Genomic DNA, 19,510 nt, shown 5'->3' with positions numbered 1-19,510 from the left:
AAGCAGGAGCTAAGAAAGATGTGGGATGCAGCAAAGATCCCGGAGGTACAAACTGCCCTTTGATTGTCTTTTTGATAAGAAAAAAGAGCAGCATTCAATATACCCCTAAGAAGAGAATAATCCCTCTTCTACAGCATTATAGAAAAGTCAGATCTGGATCTAAGCACTAGCTCTACATCTCAATATTGTAGAATCTATGGGCAAACTACCTACACTTTCTAATCCCCACTTCTGTACCTACAAATCAGAAATAGTAATGCCTACTAAACCGCATTGTTGGTAGGATCAATGATACAGTGCATACAGAACACACCTAGCTTAATAGATGTGAAATGAAGTTTAAGTCTGTATCTGTGCAGTGTAATAAAAGTGTTGCCCAGTAGCATCTAACACATACCTTCACATGACTCCTTAAGCTCTGCCCTTTCCCCTATCTGGGATTTATATGTTTCCAGGTGCAAGCTGGGAAGGTTACAAAGATAAGAGATAGCAGGCCAGGCAGAATGGCTCATACCTATAATTCTAGCACTCTGGAAGACCAATATCACTTGAGGTCAGGATTTTGAGATCAGCCTGAACAAGAGTGAGACCCTGTATCTACTAAAAATAGAAAAATTAGTGGGGCATCTCGGCCTGCACCTGTAGTCCCAATTACTCAAGAGGCTGAGGCAGGAAGTAAGTGATGATGCCACTGTGCTCTACCCAGGCCGACACAAAAAACGTATAAGAGATAGCCTCCCCTCTATGCTGGCACTGGCAGGAGTCCAGCATCGCTCAGAAAGCAACATCTATGGACAAGGTCCCTAGTATCATCCAAGAAGGCAGGGCTAAACCAGGCGACTCTGAAAAGTACTGAGCCTAGATCCGTGGTGGGACTAGCTATTATGTTCTCTAGAGCTTTCCTGAGATGGGAAGTTGAGTCCAGGGTAGTTTTGAAATGTGAGGGCTGAGCAAAAGCCACCCTAAGATGAAGAGACTGTATTCCTGTGCCACTTTGTGACTGAAGATGCTGTTTCCTGAACAATCCTAGGATGGGCAGAATATGTGCCCCAAGCCACTCTGAGACTTACCTGCGGTGTCTCTTCCTGGCTCTGGGACTGGACAGGTGCTGGCTGCCTCACGATGTAGTTGATCTGCCCCACAATAGTTTGCTGAAGATGCTGAGGAGATTTGGTCTGACTCAACTGCAGGCTGGGCTGTTGAGCCTGAAGGAGAAGCTCTAAGTCCTTCTGCATTTCCTCCAGCTCAAACTTGTGGTGCATTATATCCATGTTCTGGGAACAGGCAGGCCCAGAAGAGCTCTCCTGCTGACTAGAAGCCAGATGCTGGGATGCAGGCAGAGGTGGGGGTGGCTGCTGTGGGGGAGGAGGTGGTGGGAGTGGTGGAGGTGGCAGCTGCTGCTGTGGCTGCGGCTGAAAGTGACTGAGCTTTAGCTTCTGCTGGTGGCCAAACTGGACTTGGATAGAGGGTGTCTGTAAGGTGGGCTGGGCATGGGGTCCTTGCTGAACATCCTGTGGTGGGACGATGCACACAGGCTGGGAAGTCAGCTGCTGCCCCAGCCGCTGGGATGTGCTCTCCTGCTCCACAGGGGGCTGGGTTTCCAGCCAGGGCTGTAGTAGCTTTGGTGGATGAGGACTACAGGCCAGCTCTTTCTCCCTGGGCAGCAGGGTGGAGCACTGCAGTGGGCCCAGCTGTTGGGGCACCATCTCAGAGGGCTGCCTAAAGCTGTGGGCTGGGTGTATGCTGGGTGGTGGAACCTGGCCTTTAAAGGAAGGTGACACAGGGGAGCAGTGGGAGCAGCACACAGATGTGGAGCATAGTGTTGGAGACTGGAACTTATGTGAGGGGTGGCTAAGAGCCTCTTGCTGAGCCACTGGAGATTGGTGGCTTTGATAAAAGGATGATGGCCCCTGTAAGCCTCCATAAGCAGGAGTATCTGCCCAAGATAGTTGTCCACCTTCCGTTGTTATACAGCCTGGAAATTCAGAATAGAGTTTTTCAAAATGCTGCTTCCTTCTCCTGGGACCAAAGGACACAGGCATTATAAAATTCAAGCCCTGATGGCCAAGACTCAGTCTATAATGATTCCACCTGTGTGGATCTGCTCTGGGGCTCAGTATATTTGAGAAACTAGCCTAACATCTACCAGATGCTTAGCCTGACTCTGTTTCTGTACTACTCCTTTTTTTTTTTTTTTTATTAAATCATAGCTGTGTACATTAATATGATCATGGGCCATCATTCACTAGCTTCACAGACCGTTTACCAAGTTTCACATATACCCTTGTAAGATGCACCGCTGGTATAATCCCACCAATCCCCTTCCCTCTACCCACCTCCGCCCTCCCTCCCTTCCCTCCCCTCCCTCCCCCCCCCTTTTTTTTTAATAGAAAAGAACAAGCTCTGAGAAAAAGAATCAACATTGGTGGTGGGGAAGGAGTGTGCTAGAAAGTAGCAAAGGGTGGAGAGTCATTCTTGGGACCAAGAAGCAAGTCTGCAGATACAGTTGTGGGGCGTTGTGTGTTGAACAAATAAGGTGGAGGAAGAGTAGGGAAACCCTAATCACAGGTTAGTGCCAGGCACCAGCACTGCCTTCTATGCTCTCTGGGTCCCCTGTACATGAGTAGATCCCCTGCTAACTCAGTCTAACAGCCTCCTCATTTCACTGTTTTGATGAAGCTTGCTTAGAGGAAGACTGAGCACCTCAAGGGCAAGGAGCATGTTTTACTCACCTTTGGTCTTTTTTTTTTTTTTAAATATGGAACGCTTCACGAATTTGCATGTCATCCTTGCGCAGGGGCCATGCTAATCTTCTCTGTATCGTTCCAATTTTAGTATATGTGCTGCCGAAGCGAGCACCACCTTTGGTCTTTTAGTGCCAGAGCAGATGGCCACCAAAGGTCTGCTGAAGTATATCAAAGGGGGAGAGGGAGGCCAGGCATGATGGCTCATTCCTGTAATCCTAGCACTCTAAGAGGCTGAGACAGGTGGAATGCTTGGGCTCAGGAGCTCAAGACCAGCCTAAGCAAGAGTGAGACCCCATCTCTACTAAAAAATAGAAAAACTAGCCAGGCATTATGGCAGGGGCCTATAGTCCCAGCTGCTCGGGAGGCTAAGGCAGAAGGATCACTCGAGCCCAAGAGTTTGAGGTTGCAGTGAGCTATGAGGTCATAGCACTCTACCCCTGAGACAGAGTGAGACTATGTCTCAAAAAAACAAAACAAAACAAACAAACAAATAGCAGGGGGAGGGAAGCAAAAAATAAACCTAAACACCAGTGATCACTTTGCCAAGTTCAAAACACCTTCAAGGATAGTAACAGTCTTAAATGAGGGCAGCAGTTGACCATCAATTTAACAAATTCATTAGTCTGTCAATACAGTCACAACTTCAGGTTGTCCATAGTCTGCCTAAGACTGAATGCCAGCAAATTATTGCAGCAGGGAAGAAAAAAGCATAAAGTCATGAATTATCTGCTTACATCTCAATTCTGACAGATGTGTGTATAACACACACACACACACACACACAACACATGCACACATACACATGTGCACATGATTTTACTGCAGCTGAGATACCTCTGCTTGTGCCCATATACCCTGTATAGCTCCAGAGACGCATATCTGTCTGCATTCTGAAGAGCAGGGCCACTGTGTTATCTCCTCTTCAGCAATGAAATTAAGGTAATAGATACATTTGTGCAGAATGTTTAGACTCATTTCAACTGGTCCTAACACAAAGTCTTATATTGCCATTGTTATTTAACTTCCCTACTCTCCCCAGTCCCCACAAAAAAAGGTTTGCTGAATGACTCAATGACCATTGGCAGCCTCAGAGTGTGCCTTTTCTTGGACATATGCTGACCTAAAGCATATTTCTTAGCTTACTTTTACCCAGTAAGCTAAGCATATGCTCCATATTCATTCCTAGCAATTAGGTCAAAGCCCACAGGGTGGGCCCTGGCTCACCAAGGGAAGCCAGTTGCTTGGTCCAGAAGTTAGGTTCCCAGGTGAATCTGATACTCCAAGGGGAGCCAGGATCTGTATTACAACTTGTCTCCAGCAATCTCTGCATCTGAAACACAATCTGACAATAGCACCAAAGGTCATTTACTCGTGCATCTTGTGCCTGGATGCAATTTCCTTTCCCTCACTCTTTGGACAAATTGAAAAGCTCAAAGTCAGAGCTCTTTAGCCTCTGGTCCTCCCCCATATTCTCGTTCCCTTGTACCTTAGTATGTTCCCATCCTCCCAGTAGATCTGCTTCCTCTTATAAAGGATTCTGGAACCCCTACATTCTTATCTCTTCCAGTCCTTAAGTGATCTGTAATTCTCCCTCACTGCCTGGCAGCTCCATCCATTCTACCATCACTTCAATTTAAAAGCCGACAGAGAGCAGACATTCTCTGAGCTCCCATTACTATCCTTCCATCTATATGTAAACACCCTTCCATCCTACTCAATTTTCCTCTTCCCCTGCTCATCTCTTTCATCTATTCCCATCACTCACTTTAATCTATTTTGGCAAGGGTCCAACTTACCCTGCCCTCCTCTAGTTAACTAATGTCCCAAGCAACATCTTAGCCTCTCACTTCCTTGATCTCTTTAATGTCAATCACCTTCACCCAGCAGGCTGTGGTAGCTTACACCTGTAATTCTAGCACTCTGGGAGAGCGAGGCAGAGGATCGCTTGAGCTCAGGAGTTCAAGACCAGTGTGAGCAAGAATAAGACCCTGTCTCTACTAAAAATAGAAAAATTAGCCATGCATTGTGCTGGGCATCTGTAGTCCAGCTATCCAGGAGGAGCCCAAGAGTTTGAAGTTGGTGTGAAATAAGTTGATGCCATGGCACTCTAGTACAGGCAACGGAGTGAGACTCTGCCTCAAAAAAAAAAAAAAAAGAAAAATCACCTTCACCTCTATTTTCAGTTCAGTTACCATACTTTGACCCTATTCAACATCTAGAACCATTTTACCTATGAGACCCTTAAACTTCAGTGACCCATAGCCTAATCATAATTCTTTCAGAGTATGTTCTTCAACTCCAATGAACTCTTCAAGCCCAGGTCTTTCAGGCTATAAGGTCTCTCAGTTTCCCATCATTTTCAGTAATAATATCACTAGTAATAATTCCCTTCCCATCACCAATTCCTAACCTTAGGTCAATCTAGCCGTCCCAAAGTCATGTTATTTAGGGATATTTCAGTAATTATAATTTCAGCAGCAACTCTCAGCCCTCTTCCTTGTCACTGTCCTCTTCTACTGTCCTCAATGACTATTTACAATCTTCACTCTGGTCCCACTTATCAATATTTAACCCTTTCATTACCCCCTCCTACTTCACAGAGAAAAAAGAGAAGACAAAGGACAAACTGCACCAAACCTGTATCTTTCCTACCTTTAAACTTAAGTACATTATATTGCCCCTGTCCTGTTCTCCCATCTCAGAGGAAGGGAGCATCCTTCTGTCTACAAGTCAACCAGTTCACTCTCGATCCTACCTACCTAAAAAATTGTCTTCTCCAACTCTGTCTCCTTCTCAAGATGCTTACTTATTTCCCTTCTTTTCACTTCTGTCTCTGGCTCCTCAACTCTCATTCTCATTCTCCTCAATCTGGCTTTTGAACCTTCTCTGTTGCTAAAACTTCTTTCAAAAGTTCACCTGATTCCCAGATCTCAAGGCTTCACTTCACTAGTGATCCTTTTACCTCTGTAGCACTGACAATGTTGAGCACTTAAAACTTGAAACTCCCTGTTAATTTCTGTGCACCACATTCTATTTCTCCTTCAACCTCAGACCACTGTTCTCACTCTCCTTCACTCATCTTCTAGCTGAAGATGATGGTATTCCCTGGATTCTAGATTTGCTCCTTCTTCCACACACTCATCAAGTGACACCACTGATATCTCAGGGACTCATACATCTCTACATTCCACCTTGACTTTTCCTCATACTTCCAGACCCATATCTCAAAACAGCTTTTGGAAATCTCCTTTTGGATTCCCTACAGATATCTTAGATTCAATGTATCCAAATATAAACTCCATCAGCTTCTCTCAAAATTCTTGCTCCTTCTGTAGTTGATCTGCCCCATAAAAGTTTGCTGAAGAGGCTGAGGAGATTTGCTCTGACTCAACTGCAAGCTGGGCTGTTGAGCCTGAAGGAGAAGCTCTAAGTCCTGCATTTCCTCCAGCTCAAACTTGTGGTGCATTAAATCCATGTTCTGGAAACAGGCAGGCCCAGAAGAGCTCTCCTGCTCCTTTTCCTCGGCATCAACATCCTCCTCAGCCTAATACTTCAACAGTATCTTCAATTCCTCCCTTCTCTTAGTTTCCCATTTAGACCCCAGTAACTCTCTATGGAACTTCCAGCATGGTGTTCATGTCCAAATAATACCTGAATCCGTGACCTAAGAAAAAAAACTACAGACTTTCCCAGCTGAGTTACATGGGGCAAGATAGGATTGTCTCAGCACCTGGGTCCTTTGTGCTATTGGGGTTCGGTGAAAGATGGTACTTATTTACTAACCTAAAGCAGAAACAAATAATTGAATTTGAAGGATGGATGGAGCTACTTTCTTACAGAACAACAACAAAAAGCATTTCTAAAGACAGCCTCATTGCCCCTATAAGCAAAGGGAAGGGCTAAGGAATTGGAGGTTCCTCTTACCAGCTCTTTGCTGAAAAGAAAAGGGATGCTGGTTTTGCTGCAGACAGCCCAATTGATGAAATTCTGCACATGCTCAAACTGACGGTTGAGAACCATGATGCTCTGTAACTGCTGTTCCAGCTTCCGCTTTCTCTCATTAGTAATTCCCTAGATATATAGAGAGAAGACAGAGTCCCTGATTCTGTTCTTGGACTATTGTCCTACTGCTTGGGAAGTGGGGTGGCCTATGTATGTCAGTGTGAGCACTAATGGAATCAGACAAGACTACACCCCTGAGAGGACATCAGGTTAGGGTGCTGCCATGGGATACTGGCAGACAGAAGAATGTAAATAGAGATGGTGGGAGAGTCTATATCACAAATAAATATAAAATGGGTAATAAATGAATGAGGAAATGAATGAATGTCTACATGATTTGAGTATTACTTGATGAAGAAGATGGATTGTTCTATGAGTCTCTTCCTAGACTATTACCCTGCACAGTCCAGGATGGTAACTGCCTGAGACATAGCATGATGAGAGTGAGAACTGATTTTCCAGCCCTTAATGAGCTACCCTCCCAAATTAGATGGGGCATTTTAAGATACAGGGTGGAGCAAAGAGCTATGGAAACTACATATCTGGATTCTAGCCCAGGATATTCTGCACCCTGGGACTAGTTTAATATGTGCCTGGCTCTCACTGGCTTATGACCCAGTGAGAGCATAGAGCCCATTCATCTGATCCATCTGTCCACATATACCTCCAGCTCTTCTATGAGCCCATTGGCCTGTTTGTTCAGCTCATTCATCAGAACCATCTTGGCCATTTTGATCTGGTTTTCCACCTTCCTATGCTGATGCTTCACTTCAAAAATCCTGCAAACATGATGGGACAAAATATGGTGAGTCCTTCCCTTATGGTCTATAACCGCTGAGAGACACAAGAGCCAAACTTGGAGGCTGCCTATTAAGATCACACCCCACCAGACACCAAATAAAAAGAGAACCTTCCTCCACCACCCCACCCACTCGAAACCAAGCCTACTTGATTTAAGAGGGCAAATGGCCCAAAGGTGAACTTGGTTTTCTTTAGGTAAACCCAGTAGCTCACCTGGTTGGCACAGCACTGGAAGTAAGACCAAGAGAAAGACTATGGGTATGAGTTATATAATTTTCTGTCTTAAAAGGGAGGATACTTCAATAAATAGTGACATGAAACAAAAAGAGCATGGGCAGAGACAGAAAGCAGACTGGTGGTTTCGTAGGAGTAGAAGGTATTGTGGGGAGAAAGGGGAGTGGCTAATAATGTACATGGGGTTTCTTTTGAGGGTGATAAAAATGTTCTAAAAGTAGACAATGATTATGTATGGTTGTACAATTCTGTGAAAATACTAAAAGCCAATGAATTGTACATTTTAAAAGGGTGATTCTATGGTATGTGAGTTATAACTCAGTGAAGTCATTTTTAAAAAGAGCATGGGCTGGCTCAAAGGAGTAGGGCACGGGCCCCATATGCTGGAGGTGGTGGGTTCAAACCCAGCCCCAGCCAAAAACTGCAAAAAAAAAAAAAAAAAAAGAGCATAGGCTTTGAAGTCACTATAAACCAACCTTCCAAGCCCAGATCATTCACTGACTAGCTTGTTATCTCAGGTAAGTCACATAACCTCTCTGAACCTCAATTTCCTCATCGGTAAAATGGGAGATAATCCCTGGCTGAAAAAATTATAAGAATTGAACAAAATAATGCATGTATGATGCCTGACCCAGTGCCTGACACATGATGAGCTCTCAGTACCTACTAATTCCTCTTCCTATGTTATATCATTATATCATTTGTAGATTAGTATAGAAAACATTGTTAAAAGTGTAGTAAAGGGCAGATTGCCACTGACTTGTTATTCTCTCATAATAAACAGCACTCTGTTCCCTAGTACCTACTCTGTACACACTTTTTCTCAAGCACCTACTTCTAGGCAGTCCATAAGTTTATTCTTTGGCCCAGACTCTGATCATCCTGACCTAGCTTGGCCTCAGTCACAAGGTGATGATCCAAAGACCCCTTACTGTCCCTGAGATCTCTAACACCAGGGCATATGCCTCCTAGGATATATGCCCACATTGCTTAATCACATGTCTTCCTCATAGACTACACTGGATAGCCTGGTATTGGAACACAGGATGTGAGAGAACAGAGCATTTCCAGCACTGGCCTGTGCTACCTGTCCTCAATTTGCTTTGCAGATGTCTGTAAACTGGATTTCTTATGTGCCACCTGTGTTGTCACACTTTCCAGAAGCATCCTCTGGTTTTGCAAAACTTCTTCAACGTGTCTGCACCTAGGGAATGAGGAAAAGAAAAAGCTAAGGAGGGCTGATTCCTATTCTAAACATCCCAGCCAATCAGAGTCCCCACAGTGCACTGTCTCAGCCAGGACCATGAAGGCTGTGATTACATCCAGGAAAGTCAAAAGCACTGCAGGTTCCTGCCCCATTAGGACTTTTCCAGAGAAGCCCTACAACAAGAACAGAGAAAAACTTCAATGCAGGTTGGCTTGGGCAAGAAGAGGATTTTGATGCTCAGGATTTTGATCCCAGAGCTCTCACAAGTAAGGAATCCAGAGCCCTCCCAAGCCCCCTTCTAGGCAGCCTTCCGGCCCCACCTGTGTTCTTTGTGTTCCACCATTAGGCAGCTATGGCATGTGAGCACGTCACAGGTCTCGCAGAACAGCTTGAGTACTTCTTGCGTATGTAGAGGACAATACAAGGTGAAGTCCCCAGAACCACCATTTGCCCCTGCCAGAGAAGATGAAGAAAATGGGCTTCTCTTGCTCAGGTCAACTTCTCAGTTAAGTTTTGCTGAGCAGCTCTTGGTCTTCAATGAACATCACAGAAATACAGAGCTTAGGTGAGGATATGCAAAAAGGATATGCCTAACCAGGGCCACAAGGAGAAATTCAGGCTTAGCCTCGCTGGATTTGCCCAGCTGTCTAGAAATAGCACTCTGTCAAGCCCCAGCATCCCTCCACCTGCCAGAAGCTGAGGAAGGTACTTGCTACTGCTGCATGTGAATGAATTCTTAAAAATTAACCTAAACTTCTTCATTAATCAGGGTTCTATTATTACGAGGCTAAAACTGGCTATTCAGTCTTTCCAGGCTCCAGGTTGGATCTAATGAATCATGAACTCTGGTTCCTGTAGGTCTGACGATGTAAAACCCCTCCCACAATTCAAGGGCCTTGGGAAAAGACTTTTAAGAAGACTATCATTTAATATAAATGGTGCTGAATGGACAAATGGATAAGCTCTGATCCAGACTGTCAAGTTAATCATGTAACCAAGTAGAAGTGAGATATGATTGCTCTAAATAGAGGTGAAAAGTAGGGAACTCAGCTAGCTTCCATGATAATTCAAGACTATTCCTCCCTGCACCATCTCACCCACACTCACCTACCCCACCCCCAAAAGAGAGACACTAGAGTGAGTCACCCCTTTGATTCTGAAGGAGACTTCCTTCCTTTAAGAAAGTCTCTGAGACCACCTCTATCTTCTCCCCCAGCAAGGAAACAAGCTCAAAGAGCTATTCTCCAGGGATTTTAGGGTTTAGCATTGCTTTATGGCATGGGAGTAGGTGGGGAGAGGGGTAATTGATACCTGGAGATCCCTTTTGGGCCCGGGAAAACAGCAGGCTCCCAGAGGCAGGGCCATGCCGGTGCTCCTCTGTGCAAGAGCTACACAGCCAGCGGTTGCAGTAGGTGCAGAGGATGTGTGCTGCCCTTTTCTCTTTGCACTCAGAGCAGTTCTGGAAGCAGAGAGTTCTGGAATTACTGATAACATCCTCATTTGGACCTGCCTCTACAAGTAACAAATGCTCTAAGGACTGCAGTCCTGTATGTCTGTTCCTGCAGTATTCTGGAGTATAGTCTATTCTAAGGAGCTGCCATACGTGAGGGCTTGTAAAGAAAGTCCTTTGTGACTAAAAGGACAGTGGTTGCCTTGGGGGCTGTTCATATTAAGTCCAGTGCTGAAACTGAGGCTACCCAGATGAATAACCCAAGGATCTGACCTCAAGATATGCATAGCTTGAGCGAGGTACAGTGGCTCATGTCTGTAATCCTAGCACCCGGAGAGGTCAAGGTGGGCGGATTGCTTGAGGTCAGGAGTCCAAGACCAATTTGAGCAAGAGTGAGACCCTGTCTCTACTAAAAAGTAGAAAAACTAGCCAGGCATTGTGGCAGATGCCTGTAGTCCCAGATATTCAGGAGGCTAAGGCAAGAGGACTGCTCAAGCCCAGTTTGAGGCTGCTGTGAGTTATGATGCCATAGCACACTACCCAGGGCAACAGAGTAAGACTCTGTCTCAAAATAAATAAGTAAAAATATATGCACAGCCTGGAAAGGATGGTACCTATTAAATGGGTAATGTTATGATAAAAGGATGTAACAAGTACTAAGAAAGCCAAGGGAGGTTTCCAGGAACTCAGCTTAGGAGTGGCCAGGAAAGTTTTCACACAGAGGTAACATTTGAGTTGGATACTGAATGACAAGTAGGTTCATCAGGCAGACAAGGGAGGAAATTGTTATAATGGAGGGAAAGTACAGGCAACAGCAGAAAATTCAACATGTCTTCGGAGAGAAGAAAGCCCCAGATGTGGGAGTACACAGAAAGATGATCAAATATAGTTAAGAAAGAGCAAGTACAAACTAACTTTCACAGCTGTGTTTCCACACCTGCCTGATCTGAGAGTACCTAGGTTTCTCTTAGTCCAAATGTTCATTTATTTGGTCAGCAAATACCTAGCCAGGGCTGATATAAAACATAATGAGGAAATAAAATTTGGAATAACTTGGCCTGTGTGTGCCTGAATCATACAGGCTTCTAACATGATGTGGATTCTGGAAATTTTACTAATTAAACTACCAACTTCCTGAAGGTAGAGTACATGAATCTGTTTCCCTAGAACCCAGCCCAGAGCCTGGCACAAGTCAGACATTCAATAAGGCTTAGATTCAGGAACAAGTAAGTAAATTAGTGAATGCATACAAGGTAGTGAAAAGCTACCTTAGTGGAGAAAGGGACAGAAGGGGTACCAGTCAGTAAATGATATAAAATTTAACAAAAAGTTTTATAGTTGTTAAATACAGGCAAGATTAACGTGCCCATTTAATCCAGGCTAGTGTGTGAATTTCAACTCAGGGGGATATAGAAAAGGAAATAAAAGCCAATATACCAATACCCCAGTACTGGTATTTTTCAGTAAGAACTGTAAAAAAGAGAAAAATACCTAGAAACACTCAGTGATTCTTCATGTACTTTAAGATAATAACATTCACCTTCTACTCAAAGTATTAACATTAAAAAAAAAAAAGACAACCTATAATTTTCACTTAATAGAAAACCCACTCTTTGTATTCCACAACTCAAACATTTTTATTTTCTTCTAGATAGAAGGATGGATGGAGGGATGATTGATGATTGGGAAAATTGATAAAAGAATAACAAGTCAGAGTGATGAATGAATAGACAGACTGATGTACAAAGGACTCACAGTTTCTGAAAAGGATCAACTGCTTCTTTCCTTGTTCTGACTTACCCTGGCCATCTTGGGTTGCCCAGTAGGAGTGCACTGCATTAAAAAATGTTCATTTACATCCCTAGAAAGATATACTCGCTTACATCCAGGACGGGAGGTAAGTTCTGCAGGGGAAAGAAAGACAATAGTTAGAGCAACACAGCAGATTATATATGAGGCCTAGACACAAAGCTTTGTAATACACTAAATAGCAACACCCACTCATGCCAAAATGAGCTACGTGTGAAGTCATAGCCTACATTTACCACATAGGTGCCCTGAACATGACCATCCTATTAGGTGCCTGCTCTACAATCTGGTCTCCTTACATCTTTTTATTTACCTGGCCCTATCTTTTCCCCATCCCCATAAATAATGCTACTAGAAGCCAAACCCTGCTTTGGTTCTGATAATTAGGGCATTCCTGCTATTCCCATTCCTCATTCCAAATCCCTGAAAGCCCAGCTCCCATCACTGGCCAAGATTCAGAGAGTTAGTTTAGCCAGGGCATGGCTCCAGTCATTTAAGTTACAATGGGGCAGGATAAAGGAAAATCTCCTAGAAAGGCAAGGCCCCCCTGCCTATTCATCTAGGAGGTATTTTCCTCTTGTCACAGCCAATACCAATCATTCTGTCCCCAGGGCTCAGAGGTCTATGGCTGGGCTATCTCCATCTGGTCCCTGTTGGGTAAACCTTATATATGTGTGTTTCACCTATGAACACCTATTCCCTCTCCCTGGAGAAATGCAACATTCTCTGCACATTCCTCAGCATGGTGGGCCTCTGAACTTTATCAGTGTCATGAGATTGCCATCTTGGAAACTACTGTGACTCTTCAGGCCCACCCCAGTAGCAGTCACCCCACTGGGAACAAAGAAATGAGCCTCTTCAGTAGAGCAAGGTACCTGCATCCACGGTTGAGGAAGACCTAGAAAGGAGTCCACTATGGCAGTGAATGCAGCAGTAGCACCACAATTTTTCTGCCTTACCTCATCAAAATAGAGAAGAATGATACAATGGCAGTTGCTCTAGACTTGCAGGCGACAGATGTTAAGTCGAAATACCATATTTGCCACCCAATGACAGGTCACCTAATGAGCAAGTAATTCAATTTCACTTAATTCCTCTCTGCCCCAGTTTCTTCTTATGTAAAATGGAAAGGGAAAATAAGAGTTGTTGTGAAGATTAAATGACATAAGCACACGGTTCTCTATGAATTCAGACTTTGAAGTCAAAAGATTTCTCAAGACTCATTCACGGTAAGGCAATAACCTCAATTATCAACTCTTCCTGGTGATAAAAGTTAGATAGTCTGAGTAGTTGATTGAAAAAAAAAAAAAAGACCACAAATTCTTCCCCTCTCTATAACCATACTTTTGCAATACCACCAGCAGGAGTCTCTACCCTTTGAATCTAAGCTGGCCTGTGACTTGCTTTGGCCAACAGAATGCAGCAAAAGTGACATCAGCAAGTTCCAAGTCTAGACAAGTAGTTATAAAATATAATTCTGCTCTTGCTCTTAGAACTCTAAGACTGTCACGTGAAAAATCTAACCAGGGATTCAGTGCTGAGAGAGGAGAGAGCATGCAGAGAGAGGCATCAGTTGTCTCAGGCATCTCACCTGAAACCATCATAAACCAGCTAGCCTCAACTAACCACCAGTTGAACACAGACAGTACTGAACACAAGAAAGATTGGCCAGCCCAGCCCAAACCAAAACCACCATAGGAATCCCAGCCTAACCTGCCAACCTATAGAATAAGCTAAATAAAGTTTAGTTGTTTTAACTACTATGTTTGGGGGTGGCTTATTATGCAGCAAAAGCTAACTGATATACCTAGAAAAATCAAAATCCACAAAATGGTTTAAAATAATGGTTTAAGGCCAGGTGGCCTATAATCCCAGAACTTTTTCAGGCCAACCAGGAGGCTCACTTGAGGCCAGGGGTTGGAGACCAACCTGGGCAACACAGCAAGACCCTACCTCCACAAAAAATTTAAGAATTATCCCGGAGTGGTGGTGTGTGCCTATAGCCCCAGCTTCTTGGGAGGAAAGTGGGAGAATTGCTTGAGCCCAGAAGTTTGAGGTCACAGTGAATTATGATCAAGCCTCTGCACTCCAGCCTCGGCAACTGTCTCTCAAATAATAATAATAATAATAAAATACTCTTTCCACTCCACTCTCTTGAGCAAAAAAAGAAAAACTCTATCAGTCTTCATAGAGCCATGGGTGTTAATGACAAGAATAATGGCCAGGCTGGGAGCTCATAGCTCAATGGTTAGAGTACACCGGACAGGCAGGTTTGAACCTAGCCAGGGCCTGCTAAACAAAACAAACAAACAAACAAAAGAATAGTGGCCAGAAGTGAACAAAGAGGCTCTTCACAAATGACATCATCCAGGTGAATAAAAGTTATTGTCCCTCACTTCTTTATTTTTATTTATTTATTTTTTTTGAGACAGAGTCTTACTCTGTCAGCCTTGGTGGAGTGCTGTGGCATCACAGCTCACAGCAACCTCCAACCCTTGGGCTTAAGCAATTCTCTTGCCTCAGCCTCCCAAGTAGCTGGGACTATAGGCATCCACCACAAGGCCCAGCTATTTTTTGTTGCAGTTGCCGCTACTGTTTTAGCTGGCCAGGGCCAGGTTCAAACCCGCCACACTCCGTATATGGGGCTGGCACCCTACCCACTAAGCCACAGGTGCTGCCTGTCCCTCACTTTTACTTGGCTTGCCCTGGGGAGACCTTCCTCATAAAAATGCTGCTTTAGGCTCAGTACCTGTAGCTCAGTGGTTAGGGTGCCAGCCACATACATTGAGGCTGGTGGGTTTGAGCCCGGCCCAGGACTGCTAAACAATGACAATTGCAACAACAACAATAAAAAAATACCCAGACGTTGTGGCAGGCGCCTGTAATCCCAGCTACTTGAGAGGCTGAGGCAAGAGAATCACTTAAGCCCAATAGTTTGAGGGTTTTGTGAGCTGTGACGCCACAGCACTCTACTGAGGGCGACACAGTCAGACTCTGTCTTACCAAACAACAACAACAACAACAAAGCTGATTTACACACAGCTTCCAACTCCCTTATACCAAAAGTCCAAATTTAATGAAACATAGCCTTATTAGCAGAATGAAAAGAGAGAAAAAACTGAATAGTTCAGGTAAGATCTCATCATACATCCTCTATCTCCCTTGGCCTTAAAGCCAAAATCTTCAGCTTGGCATTCAGTGTCCTTTGAATTTGGCTTTACCCTTCTTTATTCTCATCTCTAGCTCATATGCCCCACATCCTATGTCTTTGCCAATATCTCTGCTATCTCTTGAATATACCAAACCTTTGCATGACTCTATGTCTATGAAAATGCTGTTCTCTATTCCTGAAATAATGTTTTATTGTTCCTGTCCTTTTCATACAAACTCCTATTCATCCCTTCAAACCTGTCCAAATGTTCCACCTTTGAGAAGCAGGGCAAATTTCCCCCAGGATAAGTTAATCAGTCCCTCTCCTAAGTTCCCACAACATTGTAAATATATTTCTAGTATAAGAAATATCACATTGCATTTTAACTATCTGTTCACACATCTGCATACAAAGTAATCCACCTTTGGTATTAAAGAATATTGTCTGATTTTAAGCATATCAGACAATAACAGAGTAAGTCCTTCACATCATCAATAGGTTCTTAGAAACTGCAACTTCAAGTGAAATGACATAAAAAGAAACCAATTTTTTTCTCATCAGTGTTATTAACAACGCATGTCATTTCACTTACAGTCATAGTTTCTACAATGTACTGACAACATCGTATGAGGACTTAATGGTATTTCTTTTGGGCTTCTGTGTTCCATGAGTACATCTTGCACCCACAGCCAGTGAGAAGAGAAAGTAGTAAGAGGCCATCTGGAAGTCTTCTGGGTGACAGGAAAAAGCCAGCCCAAGATGATTTAAAAAAACAAAACAAAAAAAAAAAAAAGAAAAGAAAGAAAGAAAAGAAAAAGCAGAGGTGCAGTGCTTAGGAAAGGCTGTGAATTAGGAAATGTGCATTCCAGAGCCAAGACTGGTACTATCTGTGTAATCTTGGATGAGTGACCCCTTCCATTGAACCTTACTTTCTACATCATTAAAACAAGGAGAGTAGGAATAGCAAGGAAATGTGGATTATCTACCAATCCTTTTACTCTGACTATAGCAATCAGGCTTCATAAATATTTCCCTGGACAAGATGGGAAGGAACAGATAGCCAAAGGGCAACCTAGTTATCATCCTTGTAAGAAAAGCAGCTGGGTGGGAGGAGGGCTGGGATGAATTTAAAAGATTCCTCTGAAGAGGGGCTACTGCAGCAGAGAGCAAAGATGAGGAATCATCACAGTGGTAGCCATCCTAGGGAGGCTACAGGTCCCAGAGAGGACACAGAGGACATGAGTTCTCTTTGTGTCAAAACACCTCTGTCCAGAAATTCTTCCCTTCCCTGAGAAGGTCCCTACCCCTCCATCAAACAGTGTCAATCTTGAGCTTTTTTTTTTTTAAGAGGATTCTCCATTTTTCAATGAGGATACCAAAGTTTTATTTTAGACAACATCAGCTCTTAGAGCTGTGGATATATGGTATATAAAACAACCAAACATCTACTTACAATATTTAATACTAATTTAATTATTAAGACACATTTAAATCACATTATACATAAATTTGTTTAGATTTAGTGCTTTTTTTTCCTATTTGAATTATTTAAGCAACAGCCTTGCATTTTTATTTCACATATAGAAACATTAATTCTGAGAAATATATAGCCATGACTCCAAGTCCACATGATTATCCTCAGAGGAGGAGGGGCTTCTGTTTCCAAAATGAGGAAGTCACAGGCACCAGTGGTGCTCCTGGGAGCCTAGGGACCTAGAAGAGCAGCTCTGAAAACTGAGGACATTCAGTCCACCTGTCACAAGAGCAAATGCTTCTGGTCCAAAAGAAGTGTGGGACAAATTTACATCTGTTTACCACTAGCCTCTGAACCAGGGACTTTATATGTGTTAGCTCATTTAATCATCAAAGTATCTCTCAGAGTTAGGTATTGTCCCTATTTTACAGTTGGAGAGATTGAGGTCCAAGAAGTTGTCACCCATCAAAGACCATAAAAGACGGGCAGAACTACAGTTGGAACCCAAGTCTGTGTGCCTCTAAAACCCATGTCCTTTCCACTATGCTGTACTCCTCTGTAATTCAACTGTAAATAAAGAAGCTCATTTTTTTAACTACATAATCTGATTATAAACAAAATATTTCATAATAATGATCAGATTCTATAATGACCTAGGCATTGGGAAAGAGAAGCTAGGAATAAAGTGTTAAGAAATATGATCTCTTGAGAAAAAGGCAGTGCGATAGAGTTTTCCTGCCAGGAGAAAATAAATCTGGAGGCAGTTTCATTCTGTAGAGCAGTAGTTCTCAAAATCTGCTACAAATTTAAATTGTAAGATGTTTTAAGTATCCTGATATCCAGTTTCCATCCATACCAATTAAATGAGAGTTTTATTTACTAGATTACAATCAGTATTTTTAAAATTGCCCAGGTATCCAGGTACAGTGGCACATGCCTATAATCTCAGCCACTTGGGAGCCTAAGGCGGGAGGACTGCTTGAGCCCAGGAGTTCAAAGCTATCATGCAACATGATCAAACCTGTGAATAGTCACTACACTCCAACCTGGGCAACATAGCAAGACCGTGTCCAAAAAATAAAATTCCCCAGGTGATTACCACATACCACCGAATTTGAACATCAGTACCTTAGAAAGAGCACCCCTTTCCCTGTGGCTCAACCTGATAGCTCACCCTATACCATGCAACTGAGAAAAGCAGGGTGGCTTGGTTTTTAAAAGAGGCTCCTAACCCGCACATTGTACCCCTTGATTGCACTAATGTACACAGCTATGATTTTACAATAAAAAAATTAAAAAAAAAAAAGAGGCTCCAAGAAGTTCTGAAAGACTCTGAATACAGCCATGATATATTTCTCTTCTAAGTGAGAAAAGGGCAGATTCCCACCAGACAGACAGTGACCTGATACCCAGGTACTCTGGGGGTTGGTGTAGAATTGGAGGACACATTTTGCCTCCCCAGGGCCCCATCTCAACTGAAGGACCCAGAAGCAGGCTTAGGGGAACGGTTTGGCATTACAATAACTGCAGCTGGGGCCTAGATCTCCTTGTTTAGGGGGACCTATGCTGGATAGTCTACCCTTCAGATATGAACAGCAGAGCCAAGGCAACCTGGGCTCCAGGGGATTAGGGCAGAAGAAAAATCTCAAAGAGGTCTCAGAAAGCTGGTATTGAGTCAGTTCAGGCCACGATGTATACACCCCAATCAGATTTTGAGAACTACTGCTCTACATAAGCCTGAGCCCAGTGCTAAGCAACCCTCTGAGGGTTAGGAAACCCTTCATTCCACAGACTTTGTCCAGGACCTTATGAAATTTGCAGCTAAAGTCCAAGCTCTAATCCCAGAAGAACATTGGTGTCCTCTGAAGCAACCTGGTGCTCCTCTGCCAGTTCTCACCTGTAGAACCAAAGCTGGACAAACTTTCACTGGTCCTCTAGCCAACTGCATACCCTAAAGATGGTAACACAGAGGCCCTGAGAGAGGAAAGGACTTAGGTAAAAATCACACAGCCCTTGTAAAACACAGGTGATACCTTGAACCACTGAGCAGTCCCTGATTACCTCTGTAGCCACAAGTAAAACACTCTACCTCCCTATGTCTCCGTCAGGCACTAAGCAAGGAGAAAAAACACTAATTGTATTCCCTGGCAGGTTGGTTATCCACACTTAACAATTCCTGCCCTCCCATCCCTAGGCAGTCCCAGTATACTGAACCATCATCTAAGGCCCCCACCAGATAGTCTTTCTCTAGCCCATAACTGAGAGCAGCACCACCTTCCAGAAACATACTGCACCCACTTCCCAGTTACCCAACCCCTGCTAGAAAGACAGATTTTGATCCAAGTCACTCCTAAGGTGACTGCGGCTTCTTGCCATCAGGTTTACCCATGGCTCTATTGCCTGTGATTAGAACACCACCTGGAAGAAAAGTCATAGGAGCAACAGGTGAGAACACCACAGGTCCCAGAGGACGGTGCTTAGCAAGCACCCAGGAGCACCCACCCGCCATGCTGCAGCAAGCCAGACCGCAGGGCCTAAGGCTCAGGGAGTGGGTACTGGGCAGGGTAGGGAGAGCAGCCTCGATCCTTTTCTCCCTTCTCTGATGCATCCTCAGCCAGGGCTGCATTTCTCTAGC

General features: G+C 43.8%; 1 protein-coding gene and 1 non-coding gene across 7 annotated transcripts in view; both read right to left on the bottom strand.

The window, feature by feature from the left end:
* The window catches only part of TRIM66 (tripartite motif containing 66), a 79,387-nt gene that overhangs the window by 22,863 nt on the left and 37,014 nt on the right, over positions 1-19,510 (bottom strand). For 5 of the 6 annotated variants that reach the window (XM_053562357.1, XM_053562356.1, XM_053562355.1 and 2 more), the window contains exons 2-9: positions 12,242-12,345; positions 10,303-10,450; positions 9,312-9,444; positions 8,872-8,988; positions 7,414-7,528; positions 6,672-6,818; positions 3,972-4,089; positions 1,071-1,975 (exon numbers count right to left, since the gene is read on the bottom strand). In XM_053562357.1, coding sequence (XP_053418332.1) covers positions 1,071-1,975; positions 3,972-4,089; positions 6,672-6,818; positions 7,414-7,528; positions 8,872-8,988; positions 9,312-9,444; positions 10,303-10,450; positions 12,242-12,280 — 1,722 coding nt within the window. In that variant the 5' untranslated portion in view covers positions 12,281-12,345. The remainder of the gene's footprint in view (positions 1-1,070; positions 1,976-3,971; positions 4,090-6,671; positions 6,819-7,413; positions 7,529-8,871; positions 8,989-9,311; positions 9,445-10,302; positions 10,451-12,241; positions 12,346-19,510) is intronic. The other variant, XM_053562361.1, reaches the window with a different exon arrangement.
* On the bottom strand, positions 2,753-2,859 carry LOC128566094 (U6 spliceosomal RNA). Its single transcript, XR_008374390.1, has one exon. It is a non-coding gene; the product is annotated as a U6 spliceosomal RNA (small nuclear RNA).

Source organism: Nycticebus coucang, chromosome 14 (assembly GCF_027406575.1).
Source record: "Nycticebus coucang isolate mNycCou1 chromosome 14, mNycCou1.pri, whole genome shotgun sequence".
Taxonomy (NCBI): domain Eukaryota; kingdom Metazoa; phylum Chordata; class Mammalia; order Primates; family Lorisidae; genus Nycticebus; species Nycticebus coucang.
The sequence above is the reverse complement of the archived record's forward strand: the minus strand, read 5'-3'. Positions and strand labels throughout refer to the sequence as shown.